We start from the raw sequence: 27,209 nt of genomic DNA, 5'->3' as shown, positions 1-27,209 counted from the left end.
ATCAATGTCCATAGCCTTGTAATTTTAAACCCAATCCAGAGAACAAGTGAACATCTGTATCAAGCATTGTTATAAACTAGTCTTCGTGGAAGACTAACCCGCATTTGCTTTACATGGGGAGGAAAACCACGAAAACCTCCCATGATTACCCCGACGGCAAAAGGGTTCCAACCCATGAGCCGTCTACCACTGAGGATATTTTATGTCAGCGCTGTGATCGGTAGTACGAATTGAGAACAGAATTCGGATCAACCAGCCATCACTGGGATTCGAACCTGGGTCATCCCTTTGGGAAGTGAACTCTCTATCCTCTGAGCCACCACCGCTTCTAGTAGGACCTATAATGAAAAGTCATAAAATAATAGCATGCATTACAGAGAGATTTAGATAAATAACTCCTTTGTTAAGTATAATATCTGTCACATTACATTGATCAATTAAATAATATTGAGCTTAAACTACAATAATAAATATGATGCATTATACAAATAAATTTAAATTTATTTATATGTAGTGGTGGTTAAAACTCTTCTGAATTAAATTTTTAAATATTAGAATAAAATAACTAAACCATCAAATTTTCTACAGCTTTGAACTTAAAATAAGATGTAGAAAATCAGGAAGAAGTGGTAAGAATACTACTCAATCACGAAATACGTACAGAAAATTTAAAAAAAAAGGTTTCAACAATGGCGTAAAGATGGAAAATCTAAGAATTTTATATAATAGTAAAGAAATAAAATCATCACGCTACTGCTAATTAACGGGTAAATGCAATCCTGTTAAAAAATATTTCCCCTTTAAATTAAAATAATTTTCTTTTCTTTTCTTAGCATTCCAAAATGATGTCAGGCACTTTCTATGACACCCATTAATAAAATTTTCACTTATCATTCAAAGGAAATACAAAAGGTTTTCTCTAATGGGTTAAGCTTTGACGAAAGGAGAATTACATATTAGGGATCCCTTGGCGAAAATACTATTTAATTCATAATGTGGTTGCTCTTTTGGCACAATGCCAATTGCAGACATTAAATAATCGACAAAAATTTAAATCAGTTGATCTTTAAGAATAAATTAAATGTATCTATACAGAAAATATGGATTTTTTTTTCAAATTTCTATCATTTAGTTTAAAAAAATTAATTTTCAATAAAATAAAATAAAAATTACATTTAATTTAGGTAATTTTTAGGGATCGAAGCAAACTTGAAATTAAGCTGAAAGGTTATATATAAAGGAAAAATCTATCTTATGAGGCTATTTTAAAAGAAAACTTAAAACTAATATAAGAAAATAAGAATTCCTTTCCAATAATAATTACCATTTAATTTTAAAAACATTATCCTGATTCATATCTTCCAACTTCTATTTATCTCTGAGATAGATCTCAGTAGAAATGACAATTGGATGTTGGCAAGCGACGTCAAGCGTAGGGTTAGCCAATCAGGTTCGACGCACACTTGAGACCTCACTTGCAGGTATCAAATTAAGTCAGACTCGAAAACTGATTCAGCGTGATATTAATCCCAGACTTTTAAGTTGTAACGTTAACAGAACGTGCACAACCACGTAATTGGATACAAACATGTGCTGGGTACTAGTTTCATGTAACCAAATGAATTACATTTACAATGAAATTAACATTAAGGAGCTTTCGAAGGCTTGAACTATAGGGGCCATATTAACCCCCTCCATATTTTAAGGGTTGAAAATTTATAATTGTCGGAAAAAAACTAAGTTTATTCTGAATAAGTAAATTTTCTGATCGATTTCTTATTTTCAAATATCGTCGACACTAATTAATTAGCATATTTAACGTATAGGCTCTCGAATCGTTACGATTGAATTCTATTACGCTAAAATCCAAGCATTAGATGAAAAGTTATTAGGGCTGTTCGCCTTTTTATGTGCTCAAGTCGACACTTGTTATAATTAATAGTGTAGAGAAGTAAACTTAACGGATCTCTTTCACGAATAGTTAAACAATCTTACTTTTCGGTAGAATAGCAGAACTATATTATCATCCTTAAGTTTTAATATATATATATATATATATATGTTGCTNGGGTCAGCCAATCAGGTTCAACACACACGTGAGACATCACTTAAGTCTGTTCAATTAAATCTGATTCAAAAATTTATTCAGCACGATATTTAACCCAATTCTTAAGTTTAGCATTAACACACCATGCACAACCACGTGATTAGATTTAACCTTGTGATAGATACTAGTTTCAAGTAACCGAATGAATTACATTCACTACTGGATTTCACTCTAAAAAGAATCACAAGTAGTAAGAACATTTAATTTAATTTTTTTTTTTTAAAAAAAAGAGAGAGAAAAGAAAACTCTTAGTGACTACCATTTCCTATAAAACAGGTATAGTGTTTTTCTATACTGTATAAACCTTCAAAGATGAAGTAATAGTCTTAGATAGTTTACTTTTTCCAAAAGAAATGAACATATTATCTGGTATATTTCTGTTTCTAGGATAAGTATCATTTATGCAGGCAATTTTTTTACTTTGCCAGAGTTTAACCAGTTAACAACTTGCGTCATATTTTTAGGATAGTTGCTTTTTTCAAAAATATTCCCTGTGGTAGGACATTTTTTTCGTTATCATTTGTCTGGGTTTAATATTTCTGGGCTTATGTACTATAAATAATATACTGGATTTCAGTACTGGAGTACCATTACTGGGTTACGTTAACCCATATACTGGTTTACCATTTGTCTGAGAATTAAAAGATTCTCACTTATCAGAATATATGAATGATTTAATTATCTGTAACTAGTTCTAGAATTGTAAGAAGCAATGATTTTTCTTTTTAACTTTTTAAACTAACAGTGACTTCTTGAATGAAATAGCGGTTAGCAGTAAAAAATGTCTAATTATTAGGGGGACCGGAAAGTAGTCGTTTCGGTGCATTTAATATCAAGATTTAATTTTTAATGAATAATGTATTCACCCTCGTTAGCACAAACCTTTCAATGCCAGATCGAAAATCAATAAAAAAAATTAATTGGATTTTAAGACTAAGAAATATTTAATGCTCCGGTCCCCTTAATAAATCGTATCAAAAGAATCCATTAAGTTGGGACAAAACTGGTTAGTTTAGTTCTTGCTGAAATTGAGTAAGTTACATGCTAAGAATGAGTTAATAACGAATCGGCGTAAAAATATATCTTTAAACATCTTATAAACAAAGTGGTAAGAAATTTCCTCCAAAACTTTTTTTTCTCTAATTTTTAGTGTATTTTCAAATTTTCTGAAGATTTTTAAAAAAGTTGCCTCTATTTATTTTTTTATATAGTATCAGGTTGACATCACAAAATCGAACAAAGAAAACGTTAGATTTTAAAAATTTACATCGATTTATTTTAACTGCAGGTTATATGAAAATCAAAGAAGGCTGCAGAAGATAAATGAAAATCTGGAAGAGAAACTTTTGCATGTAGTAAGTATTAAAATTAAATGAACCATTCTGTCATTCTTTATCGTGAACTGCTTCTGTCATTTTTCTTAGAGATATTTTTTTACATTGAATTTAATAATAATTTCTTTTCGAGCAAATTTAATTACCTTACTTCCTTTTTTCTTTACAAATATGTTCTGTTGATGTCTATTTTTAATAAAGAACCTCTATTTTAGAACATTTTATAAAATTAGTACTTAACTGTTTTATGTCTAAACGAGCTATGTAGTAGCGATGAGTGATATCGAGATTTTTTTTTTAACCTTAGAAAAACTGAACCAAATCTTTTTATTACCATGTTTAAAAAGTGACCTGTTGACGTGTTTGTTAGGATAAAATCGAATCTTGCTACATTACAACTAGTTAGAGTACTCATATTTTTACTTCAGCAAGTTACAATCGTTTCTGACCGTTACAAGCAAAGTTTATCATCATTTTGCTGCCTATTAAAATTAATCGATAATCAAATTTTCGACTAACTAAAGAGCTCGTATTTCATTTGAAACTTTGTTCGGGATAACAAAAAAACTTTAAATCAAACCATAATTACTAAAAGCTGAGTTTTTAGACAATGGAATTTATTAAAGTCAAAGTTTTGACCACTGTATAAAAAAAAGCCACACAGTTGTGAATCTTCTGCCCTCTTTAGACCAGCTAAAATACATAATTTTTTGCTGGAGAGTAGTACTAAATTGTCATACAAGTTTTATTTTTAGACTACTACAATTGAAATGTATCTACTAATAGAATTTATCATCAAGCAAAATCTCGACCTCTTTTAGACTAGCTGGAGTACTAAAATATTACCCAGAACACTCAGTGCCCAATGCTTATGCAAGTTATAATCATTTCTTAAACGGCTGAAGCAAAAATAATCTCTGATAGAAAGTGTGACCACTTTTCGACCTAAACTAACAGGCACAAAGTTAAAACGAAGAAAACAATAGAAAATTTTAAAGCCTACGTTTCTTAAGTTGACTAAAAGAATAGGAAAAAAAAATTATTTCTGTCAAATCTTAAACGAAAAATGTAGAGAGCTCTATTTTCGTTGTAAACTTCCGTCAACAACGAACATTTTCCCATGGTTTTGAGAAAGCGACACACGACTCTTGCTCATTATTAAAATAAACAAAAACAAAAATAATTTTTGCATGTAATTATCTTTGACAAAACATGTCTTATGCTCGTATGAAATTTTAATTTTATTCACTTCATTAGTTTCGGATATAGGGCAATAAACATTGTTGTCTTATGCCACTTGTCAATACTGACAAGCCTATTTTTTTGTTTTCCAGTGGCGCCATCTATGTCCAAGTATTTGTCTTCCGCCACAAACATACGTGACAGCCCGTTTTACAGCTCGAACACAATCACACACCATTCATCTGCAGATCGTAATTTTGACCTGTACCGGTGCATGATCAATCTCAGAACCAGTACCCCCAAGAGTTATTGATTTATTATAGGAACTTTTAGGACTTTGTGACCCCGACAGTTTAGCACACACCAGTCACCATTTTGCACACGGAAAGTCTTCGGCCGTCAGGGATCGAACTCACGACCTCTTGGACATGGGCTCAAGGCCCTACCGACCAGTCTATCCCGGCCGACGAAATACGTAACAGGTGAAATTAACAGTAAGGGGTTCACGCTTTCGATGATTTGAACTATTGATTCATATTCACCCCCTCCATATTTTAAGGGTCAAAAATCCATGACGGTCGAAAAAAATGTATGCTTATTCTGAATAAGTACATTTTCTGTCTGATTTCTTAATTTCAAATATCGCCAGCATTAATTAATTAGTATATTTTAAATATAACTTCTCGAATCGTTAAGATCGAATTCTATTACGTGAAAATCCAAGCAGTAGATGAAAAGCTATTCGGGCTGTTTGGTTTTTATGTGCTCTGTTTAACACTTGTTATAATTAATAGTGTAGAGTAGTAAACTTTATGGGTCTCTTTCATGAAAAGTTAAATTACATATTCTATGTATACTTTTCTGCAGAATAGTTAACTATATTATTTTCTTCAAGCTTAAAAGAACAAACATTTTTTTAGGCAGAAAAATTTGAAAATGAAAAATCCGACCTTACAAGAGATGTTTCAGATTTAACATCTCGCTTAGTTGAAGCGAGGCTTACTATAGCAGAACTTGAAGAAGAAAATGTAAGTAAATTTCTCATCATTTTAATATATTTTTTTTTAAAATGCGATAATTTATATTCTTAAAAAGTGAAAGGCGTATCGTTTAATCATTTATTAGCTGAATATTCGTTCTTCATACGAAAGGAAAAAATGTACATAATCAATAAAATGTTATTAATTAACTCTTTGCAGTCATGCAAAGTACATATACCGACAAACTGTAAAAAAAATTTTTTTGGTTCTTTTCGGTGACTTTACATTATTAGATTAAGTATTAAGAGAAATGCGTTTTTGAAACCTCTAAAAAATTAACAACACTCAGTTTAATACGACACCAAAAATGAAGAAAATCAACAACAAAAAAATTCGTTTAATTTGCACTTTAGTACAGAACTTATTATTTTCATTCCAATTGCCGTGTACTTCACGTTTTTTAGATTTATAGAAACATGTTTCTAAAATGTAACCATAAACAAATTAATCAAGTGCCCAGATAGCGCCGTTACCAGATTGCAACAAAAATGCAACAGTCACGGAAACTCGTTTGTCACAAGTCACATGTGACCTCTGCGACGTCGAGGCTTGGGCTTTTAAAGGGGACGTGGGTTTTGGGGGGACGTCGCATTTTGACGTCACCCAGACGTCAACACGAGACCACAATGAGACACATAATTGTCGCAGTGACCTCACCGTACAAAAAAGATGTAACGTATTCACGTCGCAACTTAGTTACACGGAAACACTGTTGACACGTAAATGTCACAGTTTTGTCACACTGTGACCCTGTTGAGACGTGAATATGTCACATCTTCGCCACACGATGAGAGAGACGTTTTATAGAGACGTAAATATGTCTCAATTTTGTCACATGGTAACCCTGTCAAGACGTGAATATGTTGCATCTTCGTGACATGGTGACCCAGTTGAAACGTAAATACGTCACCGTTTCGTCTCACCGTGACCCTATTGAATTCTGAGTTTGTCATATTTTCGTCACACTTTTACGTGTGTGACAATTAAATGCTCCATTGTGGTCTCATGTTGACGTCTGGGTGACGTCAAAATGTGACGACACGAAAGGCGGGTATAGTAACCTTTTTAGATTCACGCGTTGACGTCGCCGAAGTGACTTTACAATCTAGTCCCCGTGACTATCCCATTTTGTTGCAATCTAGTAACAGTGTTACTGAATATTCAATATTCTATAACGGTATTGAATATTCATTGCATAATCAATTTTTAAATTTTATTGATTTTTTAAAGCATTCCGTGCATTTATTTTATTTTTAAATCATTCCAACTTGGACTTTTAAAAATTTTACATAGAGTTTAAACTCTAGAATTTAGTTTTTTTTAGTGTTTTATTTTCAATAATATTGTACCATAATTATTGCTGAAAAATACTACCTAACTTACTAGAGTATCAGTAAACATTGTGATTCTGAATAGAAATAAGAATTAAAAAAATATTAATAAATTTTAACAAGAAATTAGTATTAATAAAACGCTACCATATTTTACTTTCTAAAAACCGCTTTTAAAAATATGTAAATAATGTCAAACAGTTATTTGTGTGTACAGGGATAAATAGGCTTACAATATTTAAAAATTATGTCTATAAGGTATAGATTTCAATAGCTACATACTAATGAGTCTAGTTCATTTTGAAAAATCAGCAATGATAATGCTAAAAATGTATTTATTTACAATAATATTAAAAAAAAATAATTGTGTATAGTGAGAATTGTAAATTGAACCATTAAAATAATTTTGGAAGGACATTTGCTTTTAAATAAACAAGAGTTTGAATTTAAAAGGAAATTTGAAAATTTTAATTTCTTAACTTTTAATAAAAATGTGAAAAAAAAAGTATACAATATTTAAAAAAACATGCAAAAAATTAATTACTTCACGAAATGAATCAATCTAGATCAGAAAATGAAAACTATAAAAAAAATATTGTCGATTGAGGTGCAATATAAAAATAAAGAAAAAAACAAACAAAAAAATTATAAAAATGGAATAACATTGACTTAATCGAACAAAAAAAACGTCCAAAGAATATTAGAAAACGAATGAACCTTTAAACAACTTAAATAGGTAAATAAAAACTTTAAATAGACTTAAAAAAATCGAGAGGGAATTCAAAACGTATCAATTTTCTTTAATCATCAACCTTAAAACACTAATTTATTCTAATTAACCATAAATTACAAATTTCTAGTATATTCCCGTGGTAATCTCTAATATGAGAGCGTATATGCAAAAAAAAAAAAAATAATAATAATAAATAAGCAGGATTTACCTCTTTTATACGTTTTTTTCTCTTTTTGTTGCGTGATCGAACAAAATGGAACTTAGGAAGTTGAGAAATCAGTTTCTTTTTTTTTCTAAATAACTACTACGAAAGCTCAAAGCTTCTTAAAATCACAGTCTTGGAATATAATGGCTATTAACCAGACCATAAAGGGACCAAAATTTCTCCGAGTTTACATACAACATTCAACAAAAGTGATCACATTGTGAAATATTCAATTTTTGGTGACATCATCGTGTGTAAAATTATCATATGAGGTCTTCGTTTATTTATTCAAACGAACAATGTCAAAAAGAGACAACAATTTTTAAAGATCTGGCATAGAGTATCCAGTTGTTCTTCCTTCTTCACCAAATAATACATTACAACTAAGAAACTAAGCATCATCAAAAGTCAACAGCAAACAAATAACATTTAACATAGGTAGAACAAAGCTTTTATAAAGCAAAAGATATATGTAATCGTTTTCAACGGATTCAACACAAATCAATGAATTGTAATCTCGTAACATGTTTTACGGACGAATATAGTTTCAATTTTAAATGATAGCACCAAAGCATCTACTTCCATAATTTAAGCCACTCATTAGAAGAAAAAAAACATGCTGACGGTTAAAAAAATGATGGCAGCTGTAGTTCACGTTTGATTCAAAATCGTTTGCTTTTTTCGAACTAATATCAATTAGATGTTACCGATTATTCCTAGAAATCACTAAGTGTCTGTGCACAATATATACTTCAACTTTAGGCACTTCATATTCTATTGTATATTTGTCTTCATTTTTTCCTGAAAATAAATCTTTTAGTATAAACATTATCAATATTAATCCAAATGTTCTCAAAATAGAATAAAGCATTTAATTCAAAACTAAAAGACTACAAAAATGTTTTTTTTCATCAAAAACTTTTCTTCCACTGCAATAATATTTTTTAATAAAATGTATCTTATCAACGTTTGTGACTATAACTGCTGTGTTGTGAAATTTCTAACATGAATCGTAAAGAAAATAATATAAGTGTATTCATCTATATTAAAAAGGGAAGGAAACGATAATATTAAAATATATTTATTTAAATATTGTTGGGTAATTTGTGGAAGGTGTATGCTAACATTTGAGAAAAAAAAATTCTGACACTGTGAGCATTAGTGTATGCAATTTTTTAACAAACACGTTTATGGAAAAAAAAAATTTTTTTCAAAATCATATTGAGAAACCTTTGGAGACATGTGAAAAATATCAGGCGTGAATGTAATTGTTGTGTGTATTCATGACTCTCTTGTGATTCACATATTTAATTTTAAGAGATGGCAAAAAACTGCTTAAAAGACTTTGAAGTAACTGGTCTGCTTTAATGAGACAAGTTGCAGAAAATACCCCAAATTAAGAAAGACAAGTAAGTCATGAAATGGACCTACGTGCAAGGGATCAAAGGTGCAACAAAGTTTCTCATAGAATTTAGTCCCAGTTAAGTATACTTGTGACTACCAAGTGACATAAGTCACAATCAATAAGTAGCAGTGGTGACTTCCTTGAGATATCACAAAACACAGTAACATTAAAGTCACATTATGATTTCCTTGGGTCTATTCAAAACGATCACACTAGTGACTGTTGTGACCATTTTTTACTTTTTTATGACATCCCTGTGTCAATCTGTGTGATCTAGGTGGTTTCAAACACTTTTCAAAGTACTGCATACCATCAAGGTTGATTTAACTTGCACTTACCTGACAGAAAAAAATCAAGGCTAGATAGCCGTTAACAAAACGCCCAATAAACTCCCTGTGAAATACGTTTTTTTAACTGTGAGCTAGCACTAATTTTTGATATCTTTTAAATATTGAAAAGAAGGAAGAAAAAATCTCGTGCAATTTGTATCCAACAATGCTTTATACAAGTTAATATATATATTTTTTAACAGATAAACTAATATTTTACATGAGCTAATTCGAACTGTTAAACGCTTTTTAGGATCGATTGTTATAATTACTGCTTGTGTCTGCTTAAGAAATTTCTGCAGCCAAGCATGAACGGCATTGAAGTTTTAAAAAGAAATAACCAGTACTTTGACGGGGTGAAAAAAAGTAAATTTAACCTATCCATTAATACTGCGCAATCATATACAAAATTGATTATATATACCAATGCAGTTAAAAAAATAATAATAATTTTACTTTTTACTATTATCATTTTTTAGTACTTCCCGGAGACTTTACCCATTTAGATTAATTAAAACTAAATTCTAAGAAGTTCAACTCATCAAAATAAAGTTATACAATGCGCTGTAGCATTCAGCTGTGAAAATAATGTTAATAATCGATATTCCCGATTTATTTCAACCATTTTATGCTAATTAATTTACATATTTGAAGCCAGCCCTTTGAACTATTAATATTGTGCTTAGTTTGGGAATATTCGATCATTAGAACAGAAGTTTTTCAGGAAAGTACTTTTTTTCTCTGTCCACTGTACTTAAACGCATTTTTTTTACTAAGACTTGTCTCTTTTTTTTTCTTTGTAGGAACAATACAGGAATGATTGCAACATTGCTGTTCGCTTGCTACAGTGCAAACCGTCAAGTTTTGTGGCCCATAAGTTCAATTCTGTAAGTAATTAGTTGGTGATAATTTAACTTTATAATTATTATTTTTGAAATAATTAATAATTGGTGTATTTTATTTGAATGATTATACAGCATAAAGTTGGAAAAAAAACTAATCTGACATACACAATTAGAACCAAGCGATTTATTACATTTAAAGGAATAAATAACATTGAATAATTTGTAACCAAATTGAATTAAATGGGATAGCATGGAATGCAGTCGAATGAAATAATATTGAATTAAATATAGCTAAATTGTATTGAATCGAATGGGATCGAATTAGAAGGGAACAAGATTGAACGAAACAACATTGAATTGACTACAAACGAAATTGATTCGAAGCAAATGGGATCGAATAGCAATCGAACAGGATAAGATGGAATGAAATAATACAGAACATACAATAACTAAATTGAATCGAATAACAATTGAACAGGATTGAATGGAATGAAATAATCATAAAATATAACTAATTTGAATCGAAGCAACTAGGATCGATCAGCAATTGAACAAGATAGGATGGAATATGTCACTGAATGGAAAACGAAAAAGAAGACATTGAATTCGAAGTATAGATGAAATCAATATTAACTAAATTGTGTTAAATGAAATAGAACCAAATTGGATGGAATGTAAACAAGTAAAATCTTATGAAATGGAATCGAATAATACATTATCGAATGAAATATAATAAAATCTACGAAAATTCAATCGAGAAAGGAAATGTGAACTAAAATCGAACTGAACAAAGTTGTTCTGTATTAAATTTAATAGCGTAGAATTTTATTAAACTACATTAGAAATAAAACACATAGCTGCCAACTTTACTTGTTTTCCCCAGAAAACTTCATTTTTATGTTTAATGAGAAAGTAAAATTTGTGTTTTAGTATTTCATTTTGAATTTACCAAATATGATTGAAATGATTTTGACCATCGTTATATAAAGTGTTTTTAGATGCTGACGAATTTTAAACATTCAAATTACAATGCAATTTTCATTCTATCAATGCAATTATTATTTTATTTCCATAAAAAAGAAAAATATCCTCCAAAAATACAAGTCAGCAATTCAAATGAGGGAAATTGCGTAAAATCGGCTGAAATAATATAGAACAATATCTATTATAAGAAACTAATATTTTATTTTTTATTTTTTCTCATATTGAGTTGTTGCAAGAAGATTGGGAAATCTTGCTTTTTCCAGTGATAAGTGACATATGATTTGAATGACAAAATCTCTTTCTTGTTTTATTAATTATGTGAAGGTAGTCCGCTTTTAAGTCCTGTAGGTCCGTGTTCCCCAGCCCCCGGTCCGAGGACCGGTACCGGTCCGTGGATCAAATGGTACCAGGCCGCCCATTTCATTGAAACTGAATTTTAATTCTTAGGTTTATACCCCAAATTAAAAATATTTGTGTTCCATTAAAATTTTATTTATTTAAAAAAAAGGGCNAAAAAAAAAAAAAAAAAAAAAAAAAAAAAAAAAAAAAAAAAAAAAAAAAAAAAAAAAAGTAAACCACTACTACTATTTTCTCNAAAAAAACTTATATTTTTTTCTTCCCCTTCTCATATTGAGTTGCGCAAGAAGATTGGGAAATCTTGCTTTTTCAGTGCAGTGATAAGTGACGCATAATTTGAATGACAAAATTTCTTTCATGTTTTATTAATTATGTGAAGGTAGTCCCCTTTTAAGTCCTGTAGGTGGCCTCATCGTGACGAGAGGGTGCCCCTGGGAGGAACGGGGTACGTCAGGAGAAAATTCTCCTGGAAGAGCCACCAAAGGGGTAAAGGCCGTTCCAGTGTACCAGCTAACTGTCTACAGGTGAAGGAGCTAAGACAGTCTTCTATAGTTTGTCTAAAGTAAGAACTTCCCCATCCATTACTCTGGACCAGTGGTGGTGACTATAGTAACGAGGTATAACTATTTCAAGTAGGGTGTAGGATCATTGCTTAGGACAGGTATTGGGTTCGGGTCGACGAGAGAAAGGGAATCTTTTCTTCAGTCTATTGTGTGAGCCCTTAAGTGAAGAGAAGCTATCTTCCCTGAAATGCGATATTCTTGTTCCATGCCAGCAGACAGCCTCAGACTTGGTGTCGGGAGGAGTTCTTACAGTAGACAAACTATACTTACTGGTGTTCTGGTCTTAGGACTAACAAAAGCACAGATGCTGCATTCCTTCTCAAAGAAACAATCTCAAATTGAAAAAGGATTGGTTAATACCTCCTATTCGCCACGGGTACTGGTGTAGTAGACCAAGCCTAAACTTGACCCTTTCTTTAAGTAGGAAAATCTGTACCACCATAATGCGCCTCACCAGCGGCCGCAAAATTTTACAAACAACTTTTACATAAGAATCTATTTAAATATTTCCTTTAATCAAAACGGCAAATTTATTTTTGGAAAAAGTAGTTAATTATAATTAATTGTTCAATTGAAAAATTAAGGTATACCAGAAACATACCATTTGGTACAAGGGATACAAATTTTAAGCATTACTTTGATACTTCAATTTTGAAAGCATGTATACCAGATGGGTTCCCAATCCTTTTAAAGTCATCCTTAAAAGAAAATGATTTATCCATATTTTAAGACTGTTCGATCACGTAATGTCGATGCACAAAATCCTGACACTCTATAGAAAGCCTGGTCGTTCAAACAAAGTATAAAATGTGAGAATTATTATGTAGTTTACCCTGCCATTTTATGGAATGCCTAGCCGTTCTATAAATTGACAGAAGCTCCTTAGGCAAAGTATCAAATATGACAATTATATACTTTGCCTATAGTCTTTTGTCAATGTGTAGAATGTAGGTATGTTTTTCATTAGCCATTCTATAGAATGCCTAGGCAATGTGAAAAATATTAATCATTTTATAATTTGCGGTTGACATTGATCATAGTACAGAATGCCTAGGCAATGTGGGGAATATTAATTGTTTCGTATTTACTGGATATCATTAATCATTCTGTAAAATGGCTAAACAATGAGTGAAATATTAATTATTCCATGCATAACTGGTTGATTTTAGGACATACATTTAAAGAATAGGCATTCCATAGAATGTTTCGAAAAACTTTCAAGAATAAAAAATCATGGGAATATTTCGTCATCCTTCACATGACACTCCAGAGATTGGTCGGTACACGGTTTGGAAATCATCTGGGTGTATGCTATACTAGAAGTCAGTTGAAAATTCAGTCCACATTACAAAAGTAGCAACTCTATAAAACTAACTCACCCTGGTCAGAGATGTACAGGAGGAAGTAAAAAAAAATATGAATAACTTTTGATCTAATAATTGGATTTTTACCTACTATCTTAAAAGTTTGAGAGGATGATTTCAAATATGCTAATTAGTTATTGCACGTGATATTTTAAGTTTCGAAATCAAACACAAAAACGTACTTTTTCTAAATAAACATGCTTTTTTACGACGAATAATGATTTCTTATCCCCAAAATATAGGGAAATATAGTCTCAATAGTATGGTCGGGAGAAGGGTCGAAAGTTAGAACCCCTTAGTTAGATCATGAGTTTTGAATGCAACTGTCAATAGTGATGTGTTAGAGAATCTCTAAGCTGCCACTTCGCAATTCTTTGTAATTACTATGTTTTTATTAAATCGATCACTCTTCCTCGATAGTGGAATCTTTCATCGAAAAACCTACCACTTTTAGACTAGATAGAGCATTTGAATCGCTACTGTCACTCCATGTCTAGTGACGAGTTTCAATTCTTTCTTGACCTCTAATAATAGAATTTAGTATCATGTTATCGTTCTGATGACGTCACAAGTTTCAATTGTTTTCTGACATCTACAATTAAAATGTATCGTATTGTTTCTCCATAATATCGAGAAAAAAATACTCTTTCTTTTTATCAAACACCACAATTTAAACTCTTTTTCAAGCTAAAAAACACAAAACAAAAAGGGAAAAAAATAACAAAATAAATTTTAAAAAACCACATCTACGAAGTAGAAAAAAGTAAAAACGAAGAAAATATTATTTTTATCAAACTGGAAACGAAGTAGGTATCAGGTATCACTTTTTCGCCTCCCAAGCATTTTAAAAGTAATGAGCTTCAAGTTCTTCGTATGAAGTCAGACAAAAATAAAATAATTTTCTTATTCTTAGTCAATTTTTAAAAGTTTTTTTTTTTACTTTATTATACATTAATTATCGTCTGGAGCTTCAGTCCTTGGAGTTTGATCTTCTCAACTATTTTTATTCATTACTATATTTATTTTTTTACATTTTTGTTTAAAATTTGTTACTTCCATCGTATCTAAACAGTTTTGTTGCTAAAAAAGAAGTGTGCTTCTTTTAAAAAAAAATTTTTCCTCCATATTCCTATATTAATTTAACTTAAATCTTTTTCTTTTTTGTTTTTTACTTTATAATTTTGTTACTGATTCCAGCTATTTTATTTACTTTTGGGTGTTTTTTTTTCTCCTTTCTAACAGTTAATAGTTTTTTTGTAAGTAAAGCTGTGCAGATATATTGCTTGCATGCACATTTGATCTTCTTAATAACTGTAGAACTACAGAAGTATAAAAAGAATTTTACTGATAAAAAGTATTTAATACTTGTATTTTCGAGCAGTTTTTTTTACTGTTACAAAAACTTAATAGTTAACGGCTATTAATATTCAGGGTAATTACGATAAAAATTCAATTAAATTTTGTAAAACTAAAAGAGAGAATTTGAGAAATTTAAAAATTTCATGAAACACTTTTCTTTTTTTCTAATAAATTTTGTTCATTAAATTCAAAACATTTCCAAGTACGTTATATTACCATCACTACACATATTTATACACTTTTGCCGCGTACAACTATAATTAACAAACATTTTATTCTATTCTGTTTATTTTTCAAACTATTTTATTTCCTACCATTGACTGTTTGTACTGTCTATTTCAGTTGCCAGCAGATTTTCAGGCAAAAGTCAAGCGGCATTTGGCTCGTCCCCAGAAGGAAAACCGTGCCTCATCTTGTTCTCTTCTACTTGATCAGTGTCCTCCAGATGTGAGAACAATCAAAGTATCAGTACCGACATTACCTCCAGCAGCTATGGTCTACTCAGTAAACAAAACGCCAGCATCACATAACAACTTTCAACCTTCCACAGTAGCAACTGTTACAGAAGAAATAACCCCAGACCATGTATCAGCTGCAATTATAGCCAAGGTAAATTTAAAAAAATAGGATCACAAGGTGCGCAGCCAAATTATTCCACAAAAAATAAGCACCTTTTAAACACTCAAATAATATTTTTAAGCACTGTAAAAAAATCACAAATAGGAAGGATTGGAAAGTTTTTGACAATTGACGTTCTTATCTGGATTAAACCGTCATGCCAAAAAATAAAAAAATACTTTCGGCATTGTTTTTGACAATTGTCAAAATTTTTTAATCATGTAAATCGAATGGCGTTTTCATAAGCTACGGACTGCCGATAAGCCGAACTAGATTGAATTAATTGTGAAAACGTTGAATAGAACAATGTGAACAGTGTCTTTCTGCATAATTCGTTGCGAAAATCAACATAGTAAAGGAAAAATCTAATTTTGGAGAAGGGAAAATTAAGCACTTTTTAAAAACACCCAATGGAAAAAGCACCTTTAAGGGCTTTTAAAAAAACAAAAATAAGCACCTTTAAGCACTTTTTAAAAACGCTATGCACCCTGGATCACTTTTACTTATAAATGCATAATAACTGGGCTCTTCAACCCCATTCTTTGCCTTCTTCATAAGGCACCAAGCCCATAAGCTTGGTGCCTTATGAACCTTGGTGCCTTGTAAACTTCTCCATGATCTCAGGTCTTAGGCTTGGGATGTGGTTTCTTCTAATCTAACCCGTTAATTCAAACCTTCTTAAAATCCGTTTGCATTTATCTTTGCCTCGTTTCTGTAGCCAACAAAAGCCACGAAAAGTGAAACGTGATGTACAAATACTTATTACATCGTACAAATAGTTTTATAATAATACAGCATATTTATAAATGCAATAGAATAAATGTCAATTTTTGAGCTTTTTGGAGGAGCATCGTTTTCCTATTCATAGTGAAATAACAATTGAACAAACACTTCTTAGCACAATATTTTTCATTGTCCGCAAATTCTTAATAACATCACTACACAAAGCATGGTTTTCCAGCGCTTTGTGTTTAAATTGTTTATTTAATTAAAATTATCAAACAAATTTTGAAAACTATCTCAAATTTATTAAATAAATTTACTATAAAAAAAATCTTCCCAAAAAACGTGAAAGTAAGCATTAGTATCATCAAGCATTTTGAAAAATACTTTTCAAAAGTGATAATGAAAATTAAATGAGAATTGATTTCGCAGATATTTATTTAATATATCCGTTAACCTGGCTCTCACCGGACACAGTGCTTACGTAAAATATTCTCAGTGGTAGCCGACGGATCATGGGATAGAATCTCCTTGCGGTGAGGCTAATCATGGGTTTTCTTCTCCGTGTAACGCAAATGAGGGTTAGTTCCATCAAAAAGTTCTCTAAGAAGACAAATTTCAATCAATACTTGATCAGGTTCTCTTGTCTTCTGGGTTGGGTTCAAAATTACAAGGCTACGGAATTAAACATTGGCAGTCGTTAACTCAAAATTGGGTCGGCTGTTCAACGACGGTTATAAAATAAAATGAATATCAAACTTTACAACTAAATTTTTGCTTCGAATTCCATAAAATAAAAATAAACGAAAGACAATAAAATAATTTATAAACAGTTTTAAACGTGGAATTTACTAAAGAATTCAACAATGAAAGCAAAATTGTGCGTTCCGTTTATTTTATGTCTTTTTGAATACGCCTTCGGGATTTACATAATTTTTAAATCATAATTAGTAACCCATTACTGCCTAGCCTTTCTTTCTTTCTTACTTTTTTTTTTTTTAAAGAACGGTGGTAGCACAAGTGTTTCATTGTTAGGATTTATTTTGCAAAAACAAAACAGTTTTATGTATCATAATGCATTAATATTTTCAATATATCTTTTGAACCTGAAATCAATGCACTATACTTTTTTGAAAACTATATTTTATTTCATAATTGTCGTTGAACAGCTGATCCAATTTAAGGTTTACGGCTTTCAATGTTCAACTCCATAGCCTCGTAATTTTGAACCAATCCAGAAGACAAGGGAACTCCTTGATCAAGTAATGGGAGAAATTTGCCTTCGTGGATGACTTTTTAAGGAGATAAACCGCATTTGGGTTACATGGAGATAAAAACCACGGAATCCCCCACGGTTAGCCTAACTGCAAGGGGATTCTAACCCATGATCCGTCTACCACTGAGGATATTTTAAGTCAGCATTGTGGTTGGTGCGAGCCGGGTGCGGAATTCATATCGACCAGCCATGGCTGAGATTCGATTCGGTTCACCACACTGGAAGGCAAACGTTCTATCCCCTGAGCCTCCACGGCTCTTTTAAAACTATAGTGATATCAACAGAAAGAAATATTAGGTTTGCATAAATAAATAGTAACTAACACTTTTTGCCTATAAGTGTTTTTCATATATACGCCATTTTCTGCAGCAATCAGATACATCAAATGATTAAACCATCAAACTACCTTTAATAAATTTTTCTATCTGTTTTCTTACAAAAATTAAAAATATATTTTATAAAAATAGCAGAAATAAAATCTTTTATTCTCTTTGATTAGATCTAGTGTTAACAGTCACATTTAAAGTACTAATATCATTCAAATAAAAGTACAAAATCGAATAACATTTTCTGAAATCTTGGTATTGCAACTGCATTGCATGAAAACACAAACAGAATTATAATATAATGTAAAAGAGGGGGGAGGGTAAAAAAGGGGAAAAATGCAAATCATTACATGTCGTGAAAATACTGGCGTTTGCAAAAATGCCATAAAATATAATAGTTTTACACACGAGTGTCTTGGTGGGCAATATAAATTATTACAACTGCAAATAAAATTGCTACAAACAAAATAAATTGCTACGACTACTCTCAAAATTTGACACAGGACAAAAAGTTTACCCATCAGCAAAATTACTGTTTTTTTAAACTTCTCAGAATATTTCTAACATAGTTAAATTTAAATTGACGATTCGTGAAACTTATTTCTTATTTATCTGAAATCCCCACGTTAACGAAGCTCACAGTTTTACTTTCAATTTCTATCAACAAGATTACTTGCAATGGCACTATTAGCATGAAAGTAGTTATTTTCTCATGCCTTTAAAACCATTCTGACTCCTTATAACCCCTGTGCAACGGTCTTCTGTGTGGGTTGGGGTTAAAAGATTATTTATATATTTTATTAATGAACAAATTACTAAAAATACTTCAATTTATAGGTTCTTGAAGAGAGAAGTTTGGAAAGAAAAACTGCTGCGACACTCAAACGGCAGAGGACAAACGAAGATTCAAAAAATCTTGAACTCAGAAATGTCGCCATCCAAACTGATTACCAACGACCTCTTCCCCCCTGCAGGTGTCAACATGCACCAAAGCATCGAAGTTTATTACCAGACTGCGACAATATTCGAATAGCGAAAGAACTTTGCATGCTTAATAGCACAGAAACTGCCATTTAGCATGAATGGAATAACACTATAAGTACTTACAATTTTAGGCACACATATATCATTTAAGCGGTATAATATCATGTGAAAATGCAAATAAGTTCTTTAAAAAATTTTTTAAATTATTTTTTTACTTCAAATTACTTAGTTTGCTTATTTTTATTTTTTATTATTACTATTAATTGTTATTATTATTTTTTTATATTCTGCATTAACAAATTTTGAAAATATTTTAAGCAAACGTGTTTTTTTTTGTTGTTCCCATTGCAGCAACATAACTTAATCTATGTAATATTTCATTAGTAAATCCCCTCTCTGTCCCAACTAGTTCAAGAAAAAATGAACACCATTAATTACCTACAATCTGGCTTACCCATTTTGACTGTACACATTTTGACTGTTTCACTTTTGAGGAGTGTATCTGTAGTTTTAATAATGAGGGATGGGTTTTCATTTCTGTGAATCCCAGTTACATATTCTGCATTATTTATTTTTTGGGGGATTCTGTCAGAGCTTTAGTGTTAAGTTGGGTTGATATTTTGCATTTTCACATGACATTATGCAGACATCTTTTTCCAGGAAGTTTTAATTCTAACATTTTTTAAACTTTAAAATCACAACAGAAAAGAACTGTATAAACTATAGCACCAGGATCAGGAATTGTCAGAAAATATGTACCCATTAACTGCTTTAACTGAAAAGATTTTCCAAATGGATGAGTTTTAATGTGAGTGTTTTAGACACAACATTTGAGCTTATCTGCAGCGTATTTCTAACTACTCTTGTGTATTTATAACCACATAAAAATTTTCACTTACATACTCATTCCGCTATAAGGAAACAGTGTGTAAATATTCAGTCATCGTGAACTTTCTTTAGTTTGTATTTTTTAAATAAAAAACATTATAAATCTTCATGTAATTGTAAAAAAGAAGAGTACAATAAATTTTAATGCAGTATATTCTCGATATCTCAAAGTTGAAGAGACGACAAAAAAAAATTCGATATGGCCAGTTTTTGAGATAACAAGTTCAGAACTAAATATGTCCTAAAAAATAAAAACATATATTCTAAAATATAACTCGTAAAATTAAAGATGAAACATAAGAATAACTACTATTAAATATGTATATAATATAGTTAACTATAAGTCTAAATACAACAATGATAATTTTATTCTTAAAAATAAGACAAAAATAATTATGCATTAAATAGAAAAGAATTGGTTTACTATAAACTTACTTTGTGATTTTTCTGAAAAAATTCAATTTCTATATTATATACAAAAATTCGACATAACATTTCTATATATATATATATATATATACAAAAATTCCAGATAACAAGGTTTTGAGAAGAAACTCTTGAACATAGGAATTCAAATTAGCTAGGTGAATATATAATTCCAAGGGGGAAAATATTTTTTTGACGTAACAAGGTTTTGAGAAGAAACTCTTGAACATAGGAATTCAAATTAGCTAGGCGAATACATAATTCCAAGAGGAAAAATATTTTTTTGACGTAACAAGGTTTTCGAGATATCGAGAGTGCACTGTATTAATTTTAAGCCCATTAGTACTTAAGGTGTAACTTTTCTATAATAGTTTGTTTTTTAATAAAGAATGTCGTGATACCAGTAAGAAATTTATTTTAAAGAAAATGTTGCTTGAATTACTAGAAAAATTTGGACAGAACTGTTAAATGTAGATACGAAATGTTAAAACATCAAACACCTCTCAATTCTAAGAAGTTTTAAAAAAAGAAAATATAACAACAAAGTTAATCAAATATTCATATATCACCTCAAAGAAGTATTTCAACTGTTAATAGTTAAATAAAACAATAACAAGGCACAAGTGCTCATATAAAGATATTTAAAAAATAAAATGATGCATTGCACACATATTTATTTAACACACATTGTATTATGTTCACTTTAAAAAAATTATTTCAATGTCAGTTATTCAACCAACGAATCACACTTAACACTTTGATATTTAAAATGTTCAATGGTTACTTCTAAATCATTTGAATAAGATACATTTTATCAGTTGAATAATTATTTTTACTTTAATATTCTAAGGTAAAAAAATTAGTTTAAAAAAAGTTAAAGCTAGTAAAAATATAATTTGAAAATTTTGAACCATTCTTCCTAATACTTAAAAAATACTCTATTTATCAATTTAGCTCTAAATGTTTTCTATCATATGTTACAATTACTAATTAAGTTCATTTCCTATAAATTTTACATATTTAATAATATATTTCCGAATAATTGAAATCTTCACCGCTAGAAAATAAAAAGAAATTTGCAATATATTTTGTCATTTTCTAAACTTAGGGTTTGCAAATTAGTGCTTTATTATATTGACAAAAGCACAATAAAAACTATATATCATTCATTATAGGTATGAAAAATTGTAAATATATACATACAAAATTTAAAATGTGTAAAAAATAATGACCAGCTTGTAACATAATAAAAAAAACTCAGGTTAGAAATATAAGAATAAAAAGTTTGCAATTAGTTAACATGTTATTCTAATTAAATAATAATAATAATAAATCACTGTATATTGTACACAGCATTTCAAAATTAATTTAGATGTAAGATATAAACATTGATGATGAGCTGAAATTTTTATTTGATGTATTTAAACATTTGTATAATAACTAAATTGAAATTCTTGTAAATAGAGATGTTAAACAAAAATGATCTTTTCAAACACATTTAAATAACTATGCATTTAAAAAAAATTGAAAATTTCTTAAAAATTATGAGATTATTTTAATTACTTCTAACATGCAATGAAAACTTAAGTAGAATTGTTACAAATTATATAGAATGCACTATATATATATTTATATTGCTTGTACATGTGATATCAACATTGCCTTATGTTTAAAGCCCACTTCGTAGTGTTTTGCTGTAAATTGAAATGCTTTTTTATTTAAAAAAATTAAAATAATGTAATTTTTTTTACTAACAATATGTATAAATCTGTAAATGTAGAGTAAAATAAAATATGATGTGTTTGTGTCGAGATATATTATTAAATAAATATTGTGTCCTGTTTTGGGGGTATTTACAGACTGTTTGATTTCTAAACTTTGCTACAAAGTCTTGTTATAAAATTTATTGCAAAGCCGTTCGAAAGGAACTATATCGTCTATAACTAAACAGCACAAATATGGCTTATAATAATAATACATTGCTTGACAATTGATAAGGAACAACTGATTTATGCAAAGTAGCATTTCTGACAGCTCACCAATAATCGTAAAATCAAGTGCAGAGAGCATGGTAGAGCAGGACCCATTATCTGTATAAAGGGCAGCGTATACAAGTTCTACATTCATTCGAAAGCTCATGCTGTTAGGTATTTTACCAATTTGGCGCCATATGTTGAACTTATTTCTGTGAAATTCAAGGTGGTTAATTAAATGCAAAACATCAGAAAAACAGAGTTGGAGTTGAAAAAATTCACTCAAGAATTACTTCAATAAGTTAAGAAATAGGTCATTTAGATTAAAAGAGGGAGAAAGAAATGATATAAAAATTATTCAGACAAATATTATAATTATACAAGCAAAAATGTTACTTGATTGAATATTATAACCAGGGTTGGGGTTTTGGACGTCCCAGACTGGTTTTGGACAGGACACGTGGGTTTTACTGTCCTAAACTGGGTAAAACTGTCCTAAACTGGGTAATACTGTCCTAAACTGTCTTAAAGTGTCCAAAACCTTGAACTTTGGTAAAAGGTAAAAATTCTATAGGTGTAACCATTGTACACATAATAATTACATGTATCAATAAATATTTGATATTTTTTATACAATTTACTATAACTTATTAAAAGAAAATAATATAATATAATAGGAAAAGGTTTATAATTTTTGAAGCTCCACAATTCATTGAACAACAAAAGTGAATACCTAATCCTTTAAATATAAATATGCTTTTAATACTGATAAATAATATTTTTGCATAAGGATAAATATGGCAATATTAAAAAATAATAATTTTTCTTAAAAAAAAAACTAAATTTGTTCAAAAATTAACCTTTTATTTTTCACAATATTTTTTTAAAAAAATGTTATAATTTCTGCATCACAGGATGATAAAAAAGACATCTATTTTTAAAAAAAATGTTTTTAAATATAAATATATTAATTTAAATTGAAAATACAAAATAACTGAAAAATGTATTAACAGTTTTGAAGGGCATAACATCAGTTTCAGTTACTGACACTGGTGATGTATCACCACTATGCTAAAAGAATTGAACATGAATGAAATAAAAGTATTCTTGAATAGTACTATAGATAAATAAACCTGTTTATGACGAACCAAGCACTTAGTCCCTAATATTTTAACCTGTATGGCAAGGCCAAACTTCAGTTATGTACTATTGAATGAGAGGACCAATTGAACTTGATTACTGATTAATCTTCCTTTGTTTAAATTGAAGAGTCAAACAATATTAATAAAACATTATACTTTTAAAAACAAATATTCTCTAGTATATTTAATTATCAATATGTTATTAGTTCTATGTTTATTTTACCTCTTAAATATTGTTCAGATAAAATTGTGACATAATTTGAGTAAAAGGGTTTTGGACAGTTTAAGACAGTTTTGGACAAAGGGGTTTTGGACAGGACGGTTTAAACCAGGGTTTAAACCGTGGATTAATCCATTCTGTCCTAAACCTTGCCAACCCTGATTATAACACTTTTTTAAATTATTAAATAGCATGAGCTTAATTCATTAAATACCTTTGAACGCTTTTCAGCCTATGTTTACCAAATTATTGAAAATTTTTATTAGGGTGACCCATGGTAATTCATGTTCACTGTTTCTGGGGTAAATAATGATCACCTAAGTTTAATTTCAAATTTTTTTTTTTTAAATTGAAGACATGGACAAGAATGCTTGTACACTTTACTAAAGTATAACTACATTTACTTAATAATAGTTTTTTGTTTAATCTATCAAAATCCTATCGTTTAAACTGCTTTCTGTATTTTCCATTTCAAAGATGGGTTTCAAAATGTGTACATTTCTGCAAAGATCCCCCTTCTTCTCTTGATAATAAATATTTTGAGTTACTTTCTTCTTCTTTGATATGAAAATAGTGTAAGCATCTGCTTAATTGTTTCACATCTACTGTAAACATTATAATTGATTATAGGATATCAAATGTTGCCCCCTTCAGATGGGGTAATAATTGATCACTGGGGTAATTCCTGATCATTGTCTTTTCCTTTTATAAATAGTATGAAAAACAGATGATAAATTGCTAATTGTCTTTTCTTAAATAACAGTTCATATTTATTAAGAGGAACAACTGCAAAATATATTTTAACTGTAATCACAAAATTTGCTTTTAACGGTATACAAGACAAATGTGTTCTGATTTGCACCATTTCTAATTTATCTTACCTTGCTTCCATCTTAATTTTACATGTGTACATTGTTAGAATAATAATTTTTTAAGTTTATAAATCAGCCTTATATAAATATGGTGAGAAATTATGAGCCTGAAAAAGATACTAAGCTTCTAGAAAGCAAAAGTAATGAATTTCTTTTAATGATTGAAAATGAAAATTTCATTGTGAGAGCTGTCGACATACCTTACTTAACTTTACACTCTCACTTAATGAAGTTACAAAATCCAGCAAAAGTAACCCATGTGGGAACTCTTTCTTATATTCCAGCAGAACATGAGAATGAGTTGGCTGTTTGCCTAAAATGTATGGCAGGAAGCAAAGATTTTTGGAAAATTTAAAGTATTAATCTCTATTCTTGCTTTTTAAATAAATCATTTTATTAGTTGATAATAGATTTTTGGTTCATTTGTTTGATCTTGATGTCTTATTTGTTAATTACCATTGTATAATTATTTTTAAACAGCCCCTTTACTATAAAAACTGGTGATCAGTAATTACCCCAGAAAAGATCGAGAAATAATTCCTGATCACTAAAAATTTAAAATCTTTTAAATTCTAATTAGATTTTCAAATAAAAGGTAGCATAGGACTCATCTCATATAGTCTCAAACTTCCAGTAAATATTGAAATTCTATCTTGAATAGTTTTTTCACAAAATNTACTTTAAAAAAAGTTAAAGCTAAATATAATTTGACAATTTTGAACTATTTTTCCTAATACTTAAGAAACAAATGGTCGGAAATGACTTTGATTGCCTCTATTTATCAATTTAGCTCTAAATGTTTTCTATCATATGTAACAATTACTAAATAAGTTCATTTCCTATAAATTTTACATATTGAATAATATATTTCCAAATAATTGAAATCTTCACCGATAGAAAATAAAAAGAAATTTACAATATATTTTGTCATTTTCTAAATTTAGGGTTTGCAAATTAGTGTTTTATTATATTGACAAAAGCACAATAAAAACTATATATCGGTCATTATAAGTATGAAAAATTGTAAATATATATATAAAAAATTTAAAATGTGTAAAAAATAATGATCAGCTTGTAACATAATATTAAAAAAAACTCAGGTTAGAAATATAAGAATAAAAAGTTTGCAATTAGTTAACATGTTATTCTAATTAAATAATAATAATAATAAATCACTGTATATTGTACACAGCATTTCAAAATTAATTTAGATGTAAGATATAAACATTGATGATGAGCTGAAATTTTTATTTGATGTATTTAAACATTTGTATAATAACTAAATTGAAATTCTTGTAAATAGAGATGTTAAACAAAAATGATCTTTTCAAACACATTTAAATAACTATGCATTTAAAAAAAATTGAAAATTTCTTAAAAATTATGAGATTATTTTAATTACTTCTAACATGCAATGAAAACTTAAGTAGAATTGTTACAAATTATATAGAATGCACTATATATATATTTATATTGCTTGTACATGTGATATCAACATTGCCTTATGTTTAAAGCCCACTTCGTAGTGTTTTGCTGTAAATTGAAATGCTTTTTTATTTTAAAGAATTAAAATAATGTAATTTTTTTTACTAACAATATGTATAAAACTGTAAATGTAGAGTAAAATAAAATGTGATGTGTTTGTGTCGAGATATATTAAATAAATATTGTGTCCTGTTTTGGGGGTATTTACTGACTGCTTGATTCCTAAACTATGTTACTAAGTCTTGTTATAAAATTTATTGCAAAGGCGTTCGAAAGGAACTATATCGTAACCAAACAGCACAAACTAAACACCTATAACTATTAACTATAACTAAACAGCACAAATATAGCTTATAATAATAATACATTGCTTGACAATTGCTAATTTATGCAAAGTAGCATATCCGACAACTCACCAATAAGCGTAAAACCAAGTGCAGAGAGCATGGTAGAGCAGGACCCATTATTTGTATTAAAGGGCAGTGTATACAAGTTCTACATTCATTCGAAAACTCTTGCTGTTAGGTATTTTACCAATATAGCGCCATATGTTGAACTTATTTCAGTGAAATTCAAGGCGGTTAATTAAATGCAATACATCAGAAAAACAGAGTTGGAGTTGAAAAAATTCACTCAAGAATTACTTCAGTAAGTTAAGAAATAAGTCATTTAGAGTAAAAGAGGGAGAAAGAAATGATATCATAAAAATTATTCAGACAAATATTATGATTATACAAACAAAAATGTTACTTGATTGAATATTATAACACTCTTTTAAATTATTAAAAAGCAGGAACTTTACAAATTAAAAACTCCTTGAAAAAGTTTTTTTGCAATAACGGACCCTATTTGCACAAATTCACAAAAGTGGACCCTGGTTGAAAGAATGTGACTTAACGTTTATTTAATATTCACAAATTACGAGTCACTTTTTCACAATTTTACAAAAACAGACCCTGCAAATAGTTTAATCTGTTGCAGATTATGACTAAAAAATTTAAAGAAGTTCATTTAACATTAAGGCAACCGGTAAAAAAAGTCTTTCATAAAACAATTTGCTAAAGTATTTGCTATTAAGATAACACTTGGTGTTACGACCTCTACCATTCAAACAAAGACAAATGTCATAGTTTGAGGC

General features: G+C 29.5%; 1 protein-coding gene across 1 annotated transcript in view; it reads left to right on the top strand.

The window, feature by feature from the left end:
• Positions 1 to 19,926, top strand: part of LOC107449950 (uncharacterized) — a 246,812-nt gene extending 226,886 nt beyond the window's left edge. Inside the window, exons 4-8 of the mRNA XM_071185666.1 lie at positions 3,396 to 3,462; positions 5,544 to 5,651; positions 10,470 to 10,553; positions 15,481 to 15,747; positions 18,919 to 19,926. Of these exons, the coding sequence (XP_071041767.1) occupies positions 3,396 to 3,462; positions 5,544 to 5,651; positions 10,470 to 10,553; positions 15,481 to 15,747; positions 18,919 to 19,158 (766 nt within the window). The 3' untranslated portion in view covers positions 19,159 to 19,926. The remainder of the gene's footprint in view (positions 1 to 3,395; positions 3,463 to 5,543; positions 5,652 to 10,469; positions 10,554 to 15,480; positions 15,748 to 18,918) is intronic.
• The last annotated feature ends 7,283 nt before the right edge of the window (positions 19,927 to 27,209 follow it).

The sequence above is a fragment of the Parasteatoda tepidariorum genome, chromosome 9 (genome assembly GCF_043381705.1).
Source record: "Parasteatoda tepidariorum isolate YZ-2023 chromosome 9, CAS_Ptep_4.0, whole genome shotgun sequence".
NCBI classification, from domain to species: Eukaryota; Metazoa; Arthropoda; class Arachnida; order Araneae; family Theridiidae; genus Parasteatoda; species Parasteatoda tepidariorum.
The sequence above is the reverse complement of the archived record's forward strand: the minus strand, read 5'-3'. Positions and strand labels throughout refer to the sequence as shown.